Source organism: Anabrus simplex, chromosome 1, assembly GCF_040414725.1.
Source record: "Anabrus simplex isolate iqAnaSimp1 chromosome 1, ASM4041472v1, whole genome shotgun sequence".
Taxonomy (NCBI): domain Eukaryota; kingdom Metazoa; phylum Arthropoda; class Insecta; order Orthoptera; family Tettigoniidae; genus Anabrus; species Anabrus simplex.
This window is the reverse complement of record NC_090265.1, coordinates 1770424033-1770442118: the sequence shown is the minus strand read 5'-3', so window position 1 is coordinate 1770442118 and position 18086 is coordinate 1770424033. Positions and strand designations below refer to the sequence as shown.

The 18086-nt window shown below is 39.5% G+C and overlaps 1 protein-coding gene across 2 annotated transcripts in view; it reads left to right on the top strand.

Moving 5' to 3' along the window:
• The window catches only part of Polr1B (RNA polymerase I subunit Rpl135), a 197328-nt gene that overhangs the window by 142330 nt on the left and 36912 nt on the right, over positions 1-18086 (top strand). For both annotated transcript variants that reach the window (XM_068225688.1, XM_068225689.1), the window contains 3 exons: positions 1728-1829; positions 7004-7116; positions 15964-16102. In XM_068225688.1, the coding sequence (XP_068081789.1) occupies positions 1728-1829; positions 7004-7116; positions 15964-16102 (354 nt within the window). The remainder of the gene's footprint in view (positions 1-1727; positions 1830-7003; positions 7117-15963; positions 16103-18086) is intronic.

Genomic DNA, 18086 nt, shown 5'->3' with positions numbered 1-18086 from the left:
AATCACACACTAAGCAAGATGTCGATGAAGTGGCACCGAGACAAGAAAAGCAGCAGTTTAAATACCCTCGTGGAACATTCGAGACCTTTCAAGAATGAGAACCCACACCCCCCTCAACTTTATTGGATAGCTTAAAGCAACATCTCCATATCGGAGAAGACATACGTTATTGGTCAAAAATTAATTAGAGAAATTCGGGATTGGCTAAATTCAAAACAAGCGGAAAGAGAAGGGTTATACTGCCAACCTAAAAAAGGACTGAAAAAAATTTAACAAAGAACAAACTTATGAATACCAAATTTCTTCAAAAAAACAGTTCCTTCACTTCGCACTAGGGTGCACAATTATAGTTCTTAAGTAGTGCCATCTAGAAGAGAATGTCCACACTTCTTGCTACAGAGCAAACAAATACAAATTGAAATAGACATCGTTCAGAACACTTCAAGATTTACAGTAGAGACATCTTCCGAGAAACCTTTGATTTAATACAGATTTTAAAGTTCAGAGTTTCTCCTGTAGAGAGGTTTCAACTGGCGCAATATTTGAATTCGCGGCGTGGAGGTGTACCGCCCAGTAAAATTATTATTATTATTTATTATTATTATTATTATTATTATTATTATTATTATTATTATTATTATTATTATTATTATTATTATTATTATTATTATTGACCATTGACTCCAAAGTGAAGAGCCACGTTAGCAACTGTGCCAGGAGCTAGTGATGGGGTAATCGAATAACATTCATCCGATTATTTAGATAATCAAAGAAATATTCAAATAAAATAATCAAATGTGTTTCAAATATTATTCGGTCATAGTGATGGTGTAATTGAACAATTTTTATATTTGAATAACCTCCATCCAATTATTTAGATAATCAAATAAAATAATCAAATGAGTTTCAAATATTATTCAGTTGTATCGCATAGAATATTCGGATGCGTCATGAATCAATTTTTCTGTTTAAGTGTGTCAGATCGATGTTGTTTGTTTGAGTCATCAGTCCATAGACTGGTTTGATGCAGCGCTCCATGCCATCCTATACTGTGCTAACCTTTTCATTTCTGCATAACTGCTGCATCCTACATCTACTCTAATGTGCTTGTCATATTCATACCTTGGTCTACTCCTACCATTCTTACCCCCTACACTTCCCTAAAAAACCAACTGCACAAGCCCTGGGTGTCTTAAAATGTGTCCTACCATTTTATCTCTTCTTCTCATCGGATCAGTAATCGATGGAAATAAGCGAATAGATGAACTCTTATGTTGAAACTAAATAAGTGCATGAACTTTCTTAATAACATCACTTTTCATTTGATGATTTTGAAGGCATTCACTATTCAATTACCTTATTTATTGAAATGGAGTTTCAGATGGATAATAAAAAAAAATTAAAAAATGAAAAATAATCGAATGGAAAAATATTCACAGTTCGATTTCCTCATTCATTCGAATGGAGGTTTGAATGAATAATTGAAAAAAATAATTGGATGGAACAAAAAATAAGCAAATGGGAAATATATTTGAATAATCAAATAAAATGAAATAATAAAATAAGCGATTATTTTGTATTCCATTATCCCATCACTACCAGGAGCTAGACGCAAGGCGTGATTCCATACAACCACTCCAAGTATCATTCTTTATGCCCTTTATGTTGACTAAATGTACTGTATATAGGGTAATTTTTATGTCGTGATGTCTTCTCTTCTTTTATAGGGCTATGATATGGAAGATGCAATGGTTATTAATAAAGCCTCCTATGAACGAGGATTAGGTCATGGCATGATCTACAAGTCTATGTTTGTTGAGCTACCAAATGTAAGTATGCTGCTTCGTTAGATTTCATTTCTTATTAAGGGGAATGCTTGTGTTTTGTAGATGGTGTTCGTTACCCTGAATAGCAAAATGAAGTCTTGAAATTCCAGCAGCTGTAGCCATGCCAGCAGTTACTTCATCAAAGCTGGTGATTTGTCTTTACTCATGCTATTCAGAGCATTTTCAAGTTCAGATCAAGTAATGGACATTAACTTACTCCACTCCTGTCCTCAGTTTCTGACTTTTGTTCCTGTGATATTAGGCCTTTACCATTGTACACTGAAATATCGCTGTAACAAACTCCCAAAAAGGGCATTGCCCACAAAAGCTGAACAAGATTGTGATCTGACAATTGTAAGACACTGTAAGAAATAAACCAAATGATGGAATGAAGATGCAAAGGCCATGGTGAGACGAAAGATAGCTTGGAAGAAAACAGATATAATGAAACAAAGTCATTAGTGTCACAAAACAACCAAAGAATTTAATAATGGAACTTTTACAGAAACCAATCAAAGTTCTGACTGACTGTACAAGATCCAAGGGAAAAGTTAGGGAAAATTGTTAGAAGCAATGACCAAAATGAGAAAACGAAGCCCAATAGAAGAATGTTTAGAAGGTGTAGTTTAAAAATTGTGATTTGATTTCTTGCTCTTAATCCACTCTATGCTAGTTTTTTTTTTTTTTAATGTATACCTACTTCCTCTGTGCTGGGGGTTTCCCCAAGAATATGCAATTATTGAAAAATAGCTTTAGTAGAAATTTAACTGACATTTTATGATAATTATTAATACAGAAATGTACACTCAAGTTTGAGCATTAAATAAATTTCACATTTCAGTCTTTGCTATAGTCTGTAATTGTCCTGGTTCTTTTCGTGCATGTTATGATGTGATATCTACTACACTTCTGTCCACACAAAATGCACTTACAATCTTCGTCTGGCTCATGGAACTTCTGGTTTACGCATATCTTGTGGTGAAACCCATGTATGGAGAGTCGTGTTATCACGTGGCGTTGTGTGTTGCACTCTCTAGTCCATCTATCGTCCGTCATCGCTGGTGAGGCGTAGAAGTCGAGGTCGATTTCACTTTTCTTCCTTTCCCTGATGTTTACTAGTGCCCTGCTTGCTTCCGTTGATTGTAGGTAGAATTGTGATCGTATGTCTTCTATGAAATACGTCTCCCGCATCATTTCGTATACCATCCGGGATGGCGCTGTCTTTCCGACTCGGGTAATCCTCTTCATGAACATTGCTTTTATTCTTTCTATTCTCATCAGGTCTCCGATCTTCAGCTTTTCCCACACGATCTCAATTCCATATGTTATCACTGGCGCTACTGTCGTCTTGAAAAGTCTCATTGCCGTGCTGATTGATAGGTTTGAAATGTTTTGGATGCTGTATGAGGCTCTGATTGCTGCTGCCGTTCTTTCTTGAATATGTATACCAAAGGACGCCGCCGTTGTCTGTAGTGTTATTCCCAAATATTTGTAATTTCGTACCTTTTGTAATGGCTTTTGGTGTAATGTTATGTTGTCTTTGGACGTTGATTTCCCACCTTTTCTGAAGGTCATCTGTACTGTCTTCATTTATCTGTAGGCTGTTTTCCTCCGCCCAGGTCTCTAGTCTGCGGACTGCCCTTTGCACATCCTCCTTTTCTTTCGCTCCGATCAGCATGTCATCTGCGTATAGGATCAGCTCTGCTTTTGATCCTTCCTCTACTATGTGGTTCACATCTGCTGTATAAATGTTGAAAAGTGTGAGACTCATGGGATCCCCTTGCATAATTCCGTTCGTCTGTATTATGTCTTCAGAAATTTCTACGTTGTTGTTTATTCGGATTATGTTCCTCTGTAGACATGCTTCAACTATTCTCACTAGTGGGTCTCTCTCGCCGATTGTCAATTTCATTTTCTCGATTAGCTTTCGCCTGTCGATTGAGTCGAATGCCTTCTTGAAATCAACAAAGACTGCGTGATATTTCCCTCCTTTGTGTCTTAAGGCTTCTTCTACCTGATTTATTAGGTATTTCACTGCCTGGACCGTGCTCCTGCCTTTCATAAAACCGAATTGATTTTCTGGAATGTACCCACTGAAGGCTTCCAGTAATCTTTCATTTAGTATCTTCGTGAAAACTTTAAAGGATGCATTTTCTAGTGCTACTCCTCTAAATGAGTCTAGTGATGTTCTGCTCCCTTTTCCTTTGAACAATATCTTTAGAGTCGCTGTGTTCCATCCCTTTGGTATTTTCCCAGTCTGTATACATTTGTTCATTAGGTCTTTCCACAGTTCTTCCATCTCGCCAAGTGAATCTTTTAAGTGTTCCATGTAAATTTTGTCTGGTCCTGCGGCTTTCTTGTTTTTCCCTCCTTGTACTGCTTTCCTAATTTCATACGTTGTTATTGGCTCCACAGCATGTGCGGGTTCTGCTGTTTCTATGTCATATGCTTGCTTCAGCCCTTCCTTATTCAGTATGTTCGAGAAATGATGTTCCCAGCTCTCCATATGAATTTCTCCTGTTGCGATTGATGTCTTCTTTTTCAGCGCTATGTATGGGTCTGATTTTGCTTCCTCGGCTTGTTTCCTTCCTTGTTTCTCTGTATATTCTTCTTTTTTATTTTTTATTAGTTCTTTATATTTTTTCCTTTTCTCTGCATATGCTGTTAAGTCTTCTGGGGGTTTGTATAATTTTGCTGCATTCAGGGCCTTTAGAGTTGCTTTTCTTTCCTTGTAACACTCTTGGTCAAACCAAGCTTGTGCATGTCTTCTTTCCTTTACTATTATGGCTTTCGTTATTACTTTGGTGGCTGTTGCTAGGGCTTCTTCTAGTCTTTCTTCTTCTATTAGGTTTCTAGCTTTCCCGATGTTTTCCTCGCTTTCTTCTACTGTTTCCCGCTGGATTTTTCTAGTATATATACTTGGTCTTTTTGCTTCCTTCCTCTTTTGTTGGATTTCCATGCGTAGGCTTGTCATTATAGGTATGTGTTTCCTTATTGGTGCTGCCGATGAGTTCCATAGGCCTTCTTGTTTACACAGTTGTAGTTGTACTCCCCTAAAGAATAGTAGGTCGATGGCGCTATGATCGTTCTGTGCAAAGTAGGTTGGTGTTTCTTTTTTGTTCGCTATTTTGAAGCCTTCTTCTTCCAGTGTCTCAAGAAGGATACGAGTTTTGGTATTTTCTTTGTCTATCCTGCAGTTAAAATCTCCGGCAATTATAACGTTCCTTTCTGCTTTCGTTTGTTCTATGGCTATAGATATTTTATCCATTATGTTTTCTATAGATGTATTTGGCTGAATATAAATTCCTATTATCGTAATTTCTGATGTGATTATTGTGACCATGTTTTCCTCCTTGATGATTCGCTTGATATCTCCCAGTTTCCCTTTTATGAAGGTTGTGACTCCCCCTGCTGGTCTTCCTTCCGTCGGGGTCGCTAGCGTGTGTATACCATAGTAACCTTGCAAGTCCATTGGTTCCGTGAGGAATGTCTCTGTCAGTATCATAACATCTGTGTCGTCTATTGTCTTCTGTGATATGTGGGGTATTGCGTTTCTTATTCCCTCTATATTCCATAATAATACACTTATTTCCGTGCTCGACCAAGGTCCCTTCTTCTTTGGCAATTGGGTGAGATGTTTACTGAAGTTCCACCCCTCATTCTTCCTCTGGTCTCCTATCATATCTCCGAAAGCGAAATCTTCTGACTTTTATTCCCTGTGGCCAGAAATCCGCGCTCTGTGCATCTTCCAGATAGATATATGGGAAACCGACCTTAATGATAACAAATTGAAATTAAGCATAAATTCACAGTGGTGATGATGTTCACAGTCTAAAAATGAGCATTGCTGTGGTACTGTTCAAAGCAAGGTATAACACACAACCCTGACACACTCATTTTTTCAGCTTGTCGTGAGCATTGCAAAAAAACACACAAATTTTCAGTCTGATTCGTATCATTCCATTTATGAAATCTACCATTCATATAAATTGGGTAAACGGTTAAGACCTTCTTGTAATATTCATTTGTAGCCTGCACAATAACCCGTAGCAGTGCAGAACTTAACAAATACCGAAATATAATTTCAGAAAATCATCACGTATATATGTTGTCTACAAAAGAGGTATTGTGTGACGAGAAAATGTGAGGTACGGTATTGAAGTAAACGGACCAGCAATCCAAGAAAATTATGATGGCTTATTTATTTGTTTGTTTGTTTGTTTGTTTGTTTGTTTGTTTGTTTACGTTTCACCTTCGTTTCCATAACTGATGTCATTGTCTGCTTCTTCACCGTCACTTCTTATCCCAATATCTCCAATATTATATTCACGGACACTTTCATTGTCCAGAAATTCATTATCTGTGTCACTATCAGCTAAACACTGTTCAATTTCATCATTGCTATGGTATCTCCTCTTTTGTGGTGCAGCCATTTTTGTTGTTATAGTCAGAAGCACAGACGTTATTCATCATTGCTAGGAAACAAAATCCGTATATAAATATGAGGGAAAAGTGAACTATCTCTTCTTTATAACTTCCCTGAACTGGTGCAACATTTGTACTGATCGGTCGCTGCATGTATGTTTATGGGCTTAGCAAAGTGAGCGCCGCATGAAAATGTAAATTTACAGGTTTAGCATGGGCAACTCCTCATCACACAACGTATATTTATAGGTTTTAGCATTGTTTGGGTTAGGAAGACACTTCCATATTTGTATTTTGGCTAATAAAAGTTTTCTGCAATTCTTTGAGAGGCATGAAGCCTCAGTGTAATATAACGATCTTTCTGAAAGTACACTTTTGCATGTGGCTGTTTAATACAAACTTGAAGAAAAGAAATGGCACAATGCCTAATCAAACACATTCTACTGTTTATCATGTCAAACCAAGCAGAGAAATATTGCCTGTTCGGTAGTAAAAACCTGTTCAGCGGATGATAAAATTTGTTTTTTGTCTTGAAAATCCACCCTAAACTTGTTGTTATTTTAACATTTACATTTAATATTGAATAATACACATGCCTTCATCACTCGTTTTTTGTAATAGCATGACTGTTTATGTCTATAAAGGAAACATGTTTTGCCCCTCTTAACTTTCATATCCGAGCATTTTATAGCTGTTATTTGCAAGCCTTTCCCATTTTATATGTGTTAACTTTTATTTAATTTTTATTACAGGCAAGTTCTTATTTTGGACTAAACCCAGTTGGACCAGACAATTCAAAAACACTGGATTCTGATGGCCTACCCCGCCCAGGAGCAAGATTTACAGAAGGGGATATTGTGTGCAGGTAGAACGTCTTGGTTGTAATAAGCCTGTAACAAAGTAACTAAATATTAACTTCACACATAATAGGGTAAATGCAATGACAGGTCAGCATCAGAAGAGGAAGAGATAGAAAGAGGAGATGAAGACACGTGAAAAGAGAAAAAGACAATGACAGTCTTCACATCTTCATGCACTACCATCTCCTCCACAATCCGGGCATTTCTTCTCAGCCCCGATGAGCTCGTCTCTGCTTGCCAGCTTCATCAGGAGCGTGGGCATCAACACTCACTGAGATCTTCAATTTTGGTGCAGGAAGTGCAGCATAAGAAGAAACTAGAATCTTTAACTTATGTCTCTTTCCTTTTCCTGTGTTTATGCGACTTTCTTCTTATGCTGCACTTCCTGCATCAAGACCGAAGACCTGTCTCTATAGCCTAGCAAATACAAGTAAAGCTCTGGACCACTGGCGCTGTGAGCGCTGACTGCGCCCCCATGTGAGAGAGAGCACTGCGACTTCAGAGAGAGATAGCAGTACTAACCATGCACGCATCAGGGCAGTTCATTGTTGCCAGACTGCCGATTCCTAATGCAAGAGTGCACAGCAGACGAGCCAAAATGCTCGCTTTATGGAACTTTACTCCATGAATGCTTGTTGTGGAATGTGCATAGCGCAGTTTCTGGCAGCTCTGCATGAAACTAACTCCTATTGATTTGTACTGTGCAGCGGTGTGAAAGACACAAATTACAGTGGATCTTGTAACATGTAAGGCTGAAGGGCAAGGGGAGGCCATTTGTTTCACATATTTTATGGGTCGTCAGTTAAAGTGTCTGGGCTGTAGGTGGCTCCTCATTGAGTATTGAAGCCCGTCCTCCTGATGAGGCTGAGAAGCACAAACAAGCTTGTTGGCGGTTGAGAAGAGTTGGATGTAGAACAACTAGGATTGATCTAGTCTGTTTTTTTCTTTTGTTTTTTCATGTTTGTCCTCGCCTCCTCTTTCTTTTGTTTCTACTTCCATTGCTGATTGTCATTGTGTTTGCCCCATGATATGCTCCTTTTTACTTTCTTGTCTCCCTGTACGTGACTTCATTTGATACTTACTTGTTCCTTTCTATTTATTAATAGCCATCTGTTCCATTTTCACACCAGGTAACTGCTGGGGCTGCGCTTTAATTAAGTTTTTTTTTTTTTTTTTTTTTTTTTTTGCTAGGGGCTTTACGTCGCACCGACACAGATAGGTCTTATGGCGACGATGGGATAGGAAAGGCCTAGGAGTTGGAAGGAAGCGGCCGTGGCCTTAATTAAGGTACAGCCCCAGCATTTGCCTGGTGTGAAAATGGGAAACCACGGAAAACCATCTTCAGGGCTGCCGATAGTGGGATTCGAACCTACTATCTCCCGGATGCAAGCTCACAGCCGCGCGCCTCTACGCGCACGGCCAACTCGCCCGGTGCTTTAATTAAGGCCATAGCCACTACCTTCTCAGTGATAGCCCTTCCCCAACCTTCCATTGCCAAAAACCTGTGATGTGCTAGTGCAGTGTTAAAATAACTAACAAACTAGCCGGTTGAAAGTACTTCAGTGAGGTAAATTTGTTTACTGTAAAATTGTTTATGGATGAGCGCGTCCAAAAAGTGCGAGGAGGAGAGCTCACACTTAAATCTTTCATTTTATTTGTGATCACCATGATAATAATAAGAATTGATGGTTGCAGCTGTGTTTATGTATTTTGTGTGAGACATGCAATGTCACATGAATTAGCTCTCTTTCGCTTTCCTAGCGTTTGTCCGAAAGTATGGGGTCCGCTGTTTGGCTACATCTCCTCCATTTCGTCCTATTGCTGACATCTTCAGGTTTTAAACCAGCATCATGCATGTCGGCCTTGATATTGTTAGGCCACCGCTTTAAAGGCCTTCCACATGGTCGTATTTCTCCCGGATCAACTTGGAGAACTATTTTAGTAATTGAGTCATCCTGCCTTCTCGTACCAGCGGAGATGCGCCTCCTTCACTTTCTCCACAATTGGAGCTACGCCAAGCCTTTGTCGAACATCTTCATTTCTTATGTGGTCACATAGAGTCAGTCCAAGAATCCATCGAAGCATCTTCATTTCCATTGTATGAAGAGTCTGCTCATGCTTTTTTGCCATTGGACGACATTCTGCCCCGTAAATAGCTGTTGGGCGTACCACGGTCTTGTAAATTTTTGCCTTTAGATGTTGAGGCATCTTTTTATCGCAGAGGACTCCGGTGACTTGTCTCCACTTGAGCCAAACTGCATTACCCGCACTCAGGTATCATGAGTGGCATCACAGTTCGAAGTGACAACTGACCCTAGGTATTTAAAATGCATGGTTTTTCTTCAAGTCTTGATTATTGATCGTTATGGTCCCGCTAGTTTGGGGGCCACATTCTAGGTATTCGGTTTTCTGGGTGTTGAGGCTCAAACCATTCTCAGCTAATTTGTTGCTCCAAGTTTGTGTCTGGCGTTGGAGTCCAAGGCGTGTTTGTTGGGCGAATACCACATCTTCTGCATAAAGAAGGGTCCAGGGATGCGATGTCTGTATGTTAGCCGTTGCTGTATCCAAGCAGAGGATAAATAATAATGGTGATAGAGCTGAGCCCTGATGTACACCCACGGTGATATCAAAAGGCGGGGAGATTTCAGCTGGACTCCAGACCACACTAGTTGTATTGTGATATATAAGTTGTACCCAGCTTACATAAGTTTCCGAGACTTCATGACTACGAAGAGCTCGCCAGATGAGGTCATGTGGGACTCGGTCAAATGCTTTTTTCTAAGTCCAGAAATGCCACGTGTACACTCTTCTGCCTCTCCCTATGTTTTTCCATCAGTAGATGTGTGGCATGGATGGTATCAATGGTGCTGCAGCCCTTAACAAAACCACACTGGTTGGATGTTACTGAGACAATGTTTCTGAGCCTGTTGTCCAGCACTCGTTGGATATCTTCAGTGTATGGCAGAGGAGTAGAATACGGCGGTATGTTGAGCAGTCGCTCACGTCTGCTTTACCTTCCAGATTGGGACTATCGTGCTAGTTGTCCATGCACAGGGAAGATTGTTCTCGATGATCTGGTTGAAGAGTGTGGCAAGGAATTCTGCAGCGGGCTTGCCAAGAATTTTCCAAATTTCTGCTGGTATGTCATCTGGGCCAGTTGCTTGTCCATTCTTCATGGCAATCATTAATTCCTCTGCCATAATCAAAGGGACGGGTCCATAGACAGGATCAGAGCTTGCAATCGGTAGATGATCAAATTCTTTGTTGCTGATATCTGCAAAATAGTCTGTCCATTGCTGAAGGATAGCTTGTTGGTCTCGTAGTAATTTGTTGTCAGCTCCCTTGATTTGCATGACGTATCCAATGTCCTGGGTTGAATGGTTGTGGGACTTCACAAGGTGATAAACATTATTTTCTCCGGCTGGTGTGTCAAGCTGGTCGTAAAGATCCTGGTAACAATGATCTTTTGCAGCAGCCACTGCTCTTTTCGCTGCTGATTTCAGCACTTTATATCTCTGAAGGTCAATATCCAGGCCTGTCTTCCACCAAGCCTTAAAGGCTACCTTTTTCTCCTTGATAGCTTGTTGGACTTCATCATCCCACCACCAGGTCTGTTTATCAATGTATTTTTGCCTGGGTTTTGTTTTTCCCAGAGTTCCTTTTGGTGCCTGAGGTATCTGTTTTGCAGCATCTTCCCATATGTCCTCAACCGACTGGTCAGGCTTCACTAAGAAGTTAGTTAAAGCTGTCTTCATTATGTTCTTGTGGACAATCATTTTCCACCACTTGATACGCTCAGGTCCAGTTTTAGGGTCTTAGGACATTTGACAGTTTTACGAATATCCAGAACAATCAAACGGTGTTGGGGGGGGCAATGCTGTTATATGGGATCACTTTGGTATCCATTACCATCTTCAGATCTTGTTGTCGAACCATCCAGTAATCGATCTGAGTAGCATGACCTCCAGTGGTATATGTAGCTAGATGTGTTATCCTTTTCTTGAAATATGTGTTGGTCACAACACACTACACAATCAAGTATATGACATCCCACATCGTTTCGCGTGCCAAGACCATATCCTCCATGACATTGCCCATATCCATCCTGTTGAGATTGGATATTTCCATTTAAGTCTTCCCGAAGGAAAATGAACTCATCTGGAGGAATTATTCCAAGATGGGCATCAAGACTGTTCCAGAACTCATCCTTCTCATCTTCCGTGCATTCAGTTTGAGGTGCATAGCAAGATATGATATGGGCAGTTATTGATGCTAAATCAATCTTGACAGACATGAGCCAATCCGACACTCTGACGACACTTGTGATGATGTTGCGGTAGCATAGGCCAACCGCTATTCCAACACCATTCGATGTTGTACTGGTGCCATGATTGATGAGTTTGTAGTCATCTCCAATTTCTTTCGCCTTGGAACCTCTCCACATGGTCTCTTGTATGCAGGCAATATCAACATGTCTGTTCTTCAACATTTCTGCTAGCTCATGATGTCGGCCAGTCAACGTTCCATGGGCATGGCCGATTTCTTTCAACTCCTAGCCCTTTACTATCCCATCGTCGCCATAAGACTTATCTGTGTCGGTGCGACGTAAAGCCATTAACGAGTGAATGAGAAAACTGAAACATTTGACACAGAAGCCACTGGAGTGATACTATTCCAATGAAATTTAACATACGCATTCATGTTGTATCGGAATTAGAATTTTTTTTTTTTACATGTTGCCTACGTCACACTGACACAGATAGGTCGTATGGCGACGATGGGACAGGAAAGGGCTAGGAGTGGGAGGGAAGTGACCGTGGCCTTAATTAAGGTACAGCCCCAGCATTTGCCTGGTATGAAAATGGGAAACCACAGAAAACCGTTTTCGGGCCTGCCGACAGTGGGATTCGAACCCACTATCTCCCGAATACTGAATTGGGAAATACACTAATGAGTAAGCCGTAGTATGTAAATCTGCAAAAACACAAGTTTTGAACTAACTGATTACTGTTTCATACTGATTTTAATGTGTATGGGGTCCCCTCCTACCAGACTTTTTTTTTCTTTTTTTTTTTTAAATATAAAAAAATCTGATATAATTACAATCCTCTAGAGCGAGTAAATTTTTTGCCGTTATGAATTCTCGCTATAATGGACTTCTGTACATTCTCATTACATTGTATTCCTATCCCCTTCTGAAGGATTGGCCATCTTTTAAATTTTTGTCAGAATCTCTACTAGATTGAATACGAGTGCATTCAGTTGGCGTTTAAGAATATTTATATGCAAGAAACCCATGTCAGTAGATCTGTCCATTAGCTACTTAAAATTCCACCAGTCAGGCATCCCAGATAATTTATAGAATTGAATACACACAATTTTCCTGCCAGGATCACACACATTAAATAGTTACCCTGTTTGCCTACAGTGCCTTACTCACTATCTGCCTCTGCTTACTGCGCTATATTGGGACCTACAAATCGGGAACATAACATACCATTTTAATGCCAATACAATTATAGCGCAGTGTAGTCTTACCAGTGCATTACATGTTTTTACAAATCCTACAGTTTCTCTTTTTACCCTACTAGATATTTAAAAAATGTCAGATGTTGCATTCTGTCTGTTGATATTCTGGAAACTCAGTATAGCCTGGACAGGTTCTTCCATTGTTGGTCAAATCGTATCGTTGGCAGATATTGTAGATTCTTAAACCTCCAGTGCTGCTCTTGAGTATGTCTTCTATTGCTGCCTTTGGATTGTTCTATATTGGAAGTGATATTTTAATGATCAGTTTAAGGTTCATGTTCATTGAACTGCTTAATTATTATTAACTTTACCGGCCACATTGGACCACTTGAGTTGTTCCACATTCAGTTTTTTTTTTTTTTTTCTTTGAAGGTTGTACTGTTTGTTCTTGCGACCTGCCCAGTACATTTTCATTTATTCTGATTGTAATTTTCTTAATTCATCTGAAATCTATATAGGCCTTCTATGCGTCATTTCTGCTGAAAATTTGTGTCTTAGGAAGGGTATTAATTTTTTTTTCTCTGCAACTGCTTTTAGATCTTGTTGAATTTTGTGGATCCATTGTCTCCTGTCTTCTTTCCAAGATTTCTCATCACTAGTTGTCATACAATCCTATTTCCTGGCAGTTACAAGATTGAAAAGAAATACAAGATTCTTATCTTCTCTATTCTGCTGTGTCAATCCCTGGATACGTTTTCATTAGGAAGGTGTTCCTTGCTCCTTCGATCTCGTAATTTTTATTTATGCAAGTTCTGATTATTCTTCTTTTTTCAGTTTTGAAGAGCTGATCAGTTCTTCTTTAGTTTTTAATTTGGAACAGGTTTTCACAAGTATAAGTGGCTTCCAGGAGATAGTGGTGGTGGTGGCAGTGATTTTTGTTTTAAGAGGAAGTACAACTAGGTAATCATCCTCTCTGAACAAATTTAGAGGAAAATAAATTTAAAATGAAACAAATGATTTATTCAACAAAGGAATTTGGAAACAAAGTAAAAAATAAAACAAAAAAATTATTGAATTAAGCCGAAAATCACTAACGAATCAAAAAGGAACATGAGTTCCCTGAGTAACAGAACACTTGCAGTTTACATACCATTGATTAATCCACTCTTGCACATAAAGCGGATGACAAGATCAGCAGTAGTCGCGTCATCGGCTAATGTGCGTTTGATTGTTTCCTCCAGGACGAGGCTCTGTCTTAGGCCAGAGAGATCGGCGCACTCTGTGAGGATGTGGGCCACGGTGAAGTCGGCACCACACTAGTTGGGTCTTTCCTTTTTAGGAGATAAGAGTGCGTAGATCGTCCGTGGCCTATCCTCAGCCTACGCAGTACTATGGCCTCTCTCCGTGAAGGCTGGAAAGAGGATCACGACATGGTAGTTTTCTTCTTAATTGCTCTCAGCTTGTTGGGAGTTTGTATAGCTAGCCACTCCGATTCCCAGGACGCCAAGGCGGTTCGACGTAGCTGAGAACAAATATCTTTAGCAGGTACATTGATAGGTCTTGGAAGTAAAAGTACAGCTTCCTTTGCAGCTTCATCCCCAAGTTCGTTTCCCGCAATCTCAATGTGGCTTGGAAGCCACACGAAAGTGATTATGGTGCCAGCATCACTTAACCTGGCTAGAAGGTCATGAAACTGCTGTACCAGTGGTTGTTGCGAGAGACAGGTTTCAATAGACTGCAGAGAACTTAATGAGTCATTGTACATAAGAAAAGGATTATTTCGTTCTTCTAAGACGGCGCAAAGCTCCGCAGTATACACGCTACATACACTAGGAAGTGAGATCTTCCATGCTCATATGATCGGTGACGAAAGAGCAACCATTTTCTCTGATTTTAGAACCATCTGTGAAGATATGTCTCATGGCAAGATACTGGTGAACAAAGTCTTAGAAATACATCCGATAAACGAAGGAATCCACGTTCACCTTGGACCCACAGAGTAGATCTTGACATATATCCGGTCGTGGAACTAACCATGGAGGTACCTCGCTAAAAGTCTGTTCAAGACAACTGAAGTACAGCTTTATAGTGTCTAGTGTTTGTCCATTGACAGCCATTTCTTATTACCCATTAGCCACGTTAGAAATTGGGCTCTTTTCATTTTGTTAGTTCTATTTATCCATGTTTCTTTCTCTTTTTAGTGTGTGATGATTTTTCCAAGATATTTAAATTGTAGAATAATGTTACATTTTTTATCCTTTCATCATCATCATTTTAGTTCAAGTTTCCCGGGTACTGTTGCCGAGCCTCTTCCATTCTGTCATGTTGAGATACGTTCTGTTGTTAATGGCATCCTCCAATGTCCTTCCCCGATCTGCAATGTCCATCTTTACGATGTTCATCCACATGTCTCTCCAAGTTAACATAAGCTGTCTTTGTTGGAACCATCCTCATTGCACCCCCCAACCACTTCAGTCTGGACATGCTGACCTGATCTAACAATGATGTCTCATTCCCACCTTCCTTTCTAACAGTGTCATTCCTAAACTTGTTCAGTTTTGATTTTTGAATTGTGGACCTCAGGAACTTCATCTCAGATGCCTGCAGCCTTCATGAGTCCTTTTTAGTGAGGGTGCAGGTTTCGATACCATAGGTTAAGATTGGCGTGAAGTACTGATTGAACATCACCAGCTTTGATTTTGTTCATACTTTGGGATGGTGATGATGATTAGTGTTTTAACAGGAAGTACAACTAGGCAACCATCCTCTATATGACACTAATCAGAGAGAAACATGGAAGGGATCCGACACTTCAAAAAATGAAGGTATCGGCCAAAGAAAGGCAAGGGCCAAGAAGGGCGTGAAAATGAAAGACTCCCTAGGTCTTGAGTGGTCATACCGTCAGGGTTGGAAAAGAACAAGAGGTGACCAAGGGAGGTCTGATAGGATAGATGAAAGTGAGGAGCCTGGCACAAGTAAGTGGAAGCAATGCCAGGATTCAGTTAAGGGCTCCATGGTCGCCAACCCACGCTCCCAAGTTCAGAGCCCCTGGGCCCCTTTTAGTCACCTCTTAACGACAGGCAGGGGATGCCGTGGGTGTTATTGAACCGCCTCCACCCACAGGGGGTCGTACTTTGGGATCCCAGAGGAGTGTTCATATTTGCTGGTAAAAGTGGGAGCTCTTCTGCACTCTATTTGCCATCTCCATGATCTTAGTTTTCTCTAAGGATATTTGTAATACTATTTTTAGGGCAATTTTTTAGAGACTGGTGATCTGGGCACAAACTTCTTACATGTCAAGGGCTAAGAAAGCTGAAATGGTTATTTAAATATTCATTGTATGAAAATATCTGTGTGTGTTAATTGATTAATTTTATTTTCAGCTATTATGATGCTGTTGAGAGCAAGTTTCGTGTAGAGAGGTGGAAAGGTACAGAGGATGGCTATGTTGATAATGTGAGGCTATGTGGCGTGGTGGGTACGACCGCCAAGCAGAAAGCTTGCATTACCTTCAGAGTTCCAGTAAGTATTGCTTTTTGTTTATTATTCTAATTTCTCTCCTGGACAGCAGTTTCTCATTGTTCTTCAATAATTATACTCTCATTTCTATCAATCATATCAGTCAGTCATCAATGATCTGTATTTAGGACAGTCACCCAGGTGGCAGATTCCCTATCAGTTGTTTACCTAGCTTTTTCTGAAATATTTTCAACGAACTTGGAAGTTCATCGAACATTTCCCTTGATAATTTATTCCAGTCCCTCGCTCCTCAATCAATCAATCAGTCAATACTGATCTGCATTTAGGGCAGTCGCCCAGGTGGCAGATTCCCTATCTGTTGTTTTCCTAGCCTTTTCTTAAATGATTTCAAAGAAATTGGAAATTTATTGAACATCTCCCTTGGTAAGTTATTCCAATCCCTAACTCCCCTTCCTATAAATGAATATTTGCCCCAATTTGTCCTCTTGAATTCCAACTTTATCATCATATTGTGATCTTTCCTACTTTTAAAGACGCCACTCAAACTTATTCATCTCCTAATGTCATTCCACGCCATCTCTCCGCTGAGAGCTCGGAACATACCACTTAAATACAAAGTATGCTACAAGTGTTTTTTTTAAATATCCACCTATTCAATACAAAGAGATCTTTTTTAGAAATTAAATATTATTATTATAAAATGTTAAGGGACATGTTTCGCCCATATTAAGGGCATCATCAGCCTCAAACTCAACCTGTATGGTGAAAAATCAGGATCCTGATTGTTGTTACAAGTCATAAAAAGAGGATATCAATGTAGGGGTTTGTCTAAACATAAAAATTATTAGAATGTCTTTGGTTAAAATCATAGTATCAAGCTGCATGTCATAAGTTCACACGATTATAGTTTCCGGAGTGTTGAGTCAATGCACTCAAAAACAAAAACAAAACAAAACAAAAAAAAACACTTTTGCAACATTTTTGTAACGCTACTCTTTTGTCGGAAATCACCCAGAACAAATCGAGCTGCTTTTCTTTGGATTTTTTCCAGTTCTTGAATCAGGTAATCCTGGTGAGGGTCCCATACCTTGGAACCATACGCTAGTTGGGGTCTTACCAGAGATATGCCCTCTCCTTTACATCCTTGCTACAACCCCTAAACACCCTCATAACCATGTGCAGAGATCTGTACCCTTTTTTACAATCCCATTTATGTGATTACCCCAATGGAGATCTTTCTTTATATTAACACCTAGATATTTACAATTTACAAAAGGAACTTTCACCCCATCAACACAGTAATTAAAACAGAGGATTTTTCCTATTTGTGAAACTCACAAGCTGACTTATAACCCCGTTTATCAACATACCATTGCCTACTGTCCATCTCACAACATTATCGAGGTCACGTTGCAGTTGCTCACAATCTTGTAACTTATTTATTACTCTATACAGAATAACATCATCTGCAAAAAGCCGTACCTCTGATCCCACTTCTTTAGTCATATCATTTATATATATAAGAAAACATAAAGGTCCAATAACACTGCTCTGAGGAATTCCCCTCTTAATTATTACTGGGTCAGATAAAGCTTCACCTACTCTAATTCTCCGAGATCTATTTTCTAGAAATATAGCAACTCATTCAATCACTTTTTTGTCTAGTCCAATTGCACTCATTTTTGCCAGTAGTCTCCCATGATCCACCCTATCAAATGCTTTAGACAGGTCAATCGCAATACAGTCCATTTGACCTTGACCTATAAATGCATATTTGTCCCAATCTGTCCTCTTGAATACCAGCTTTATCTTCATATTATGATCTTTTCTACTTTTAAAAAGCTCCACTTAAGCTTATTCTTCTACTTACATCATTCCACGTCAACTCGCCATTGACAGCTCAAAACATACCACTGAATCAAAAGATAAGAATTTCATGATTATTGGTCCGTATTGAATTGTGAATTACAATAATAGTTAAATGTTTTATATTTAATGTCTACCTTTTCAATACAAATTAAAAATG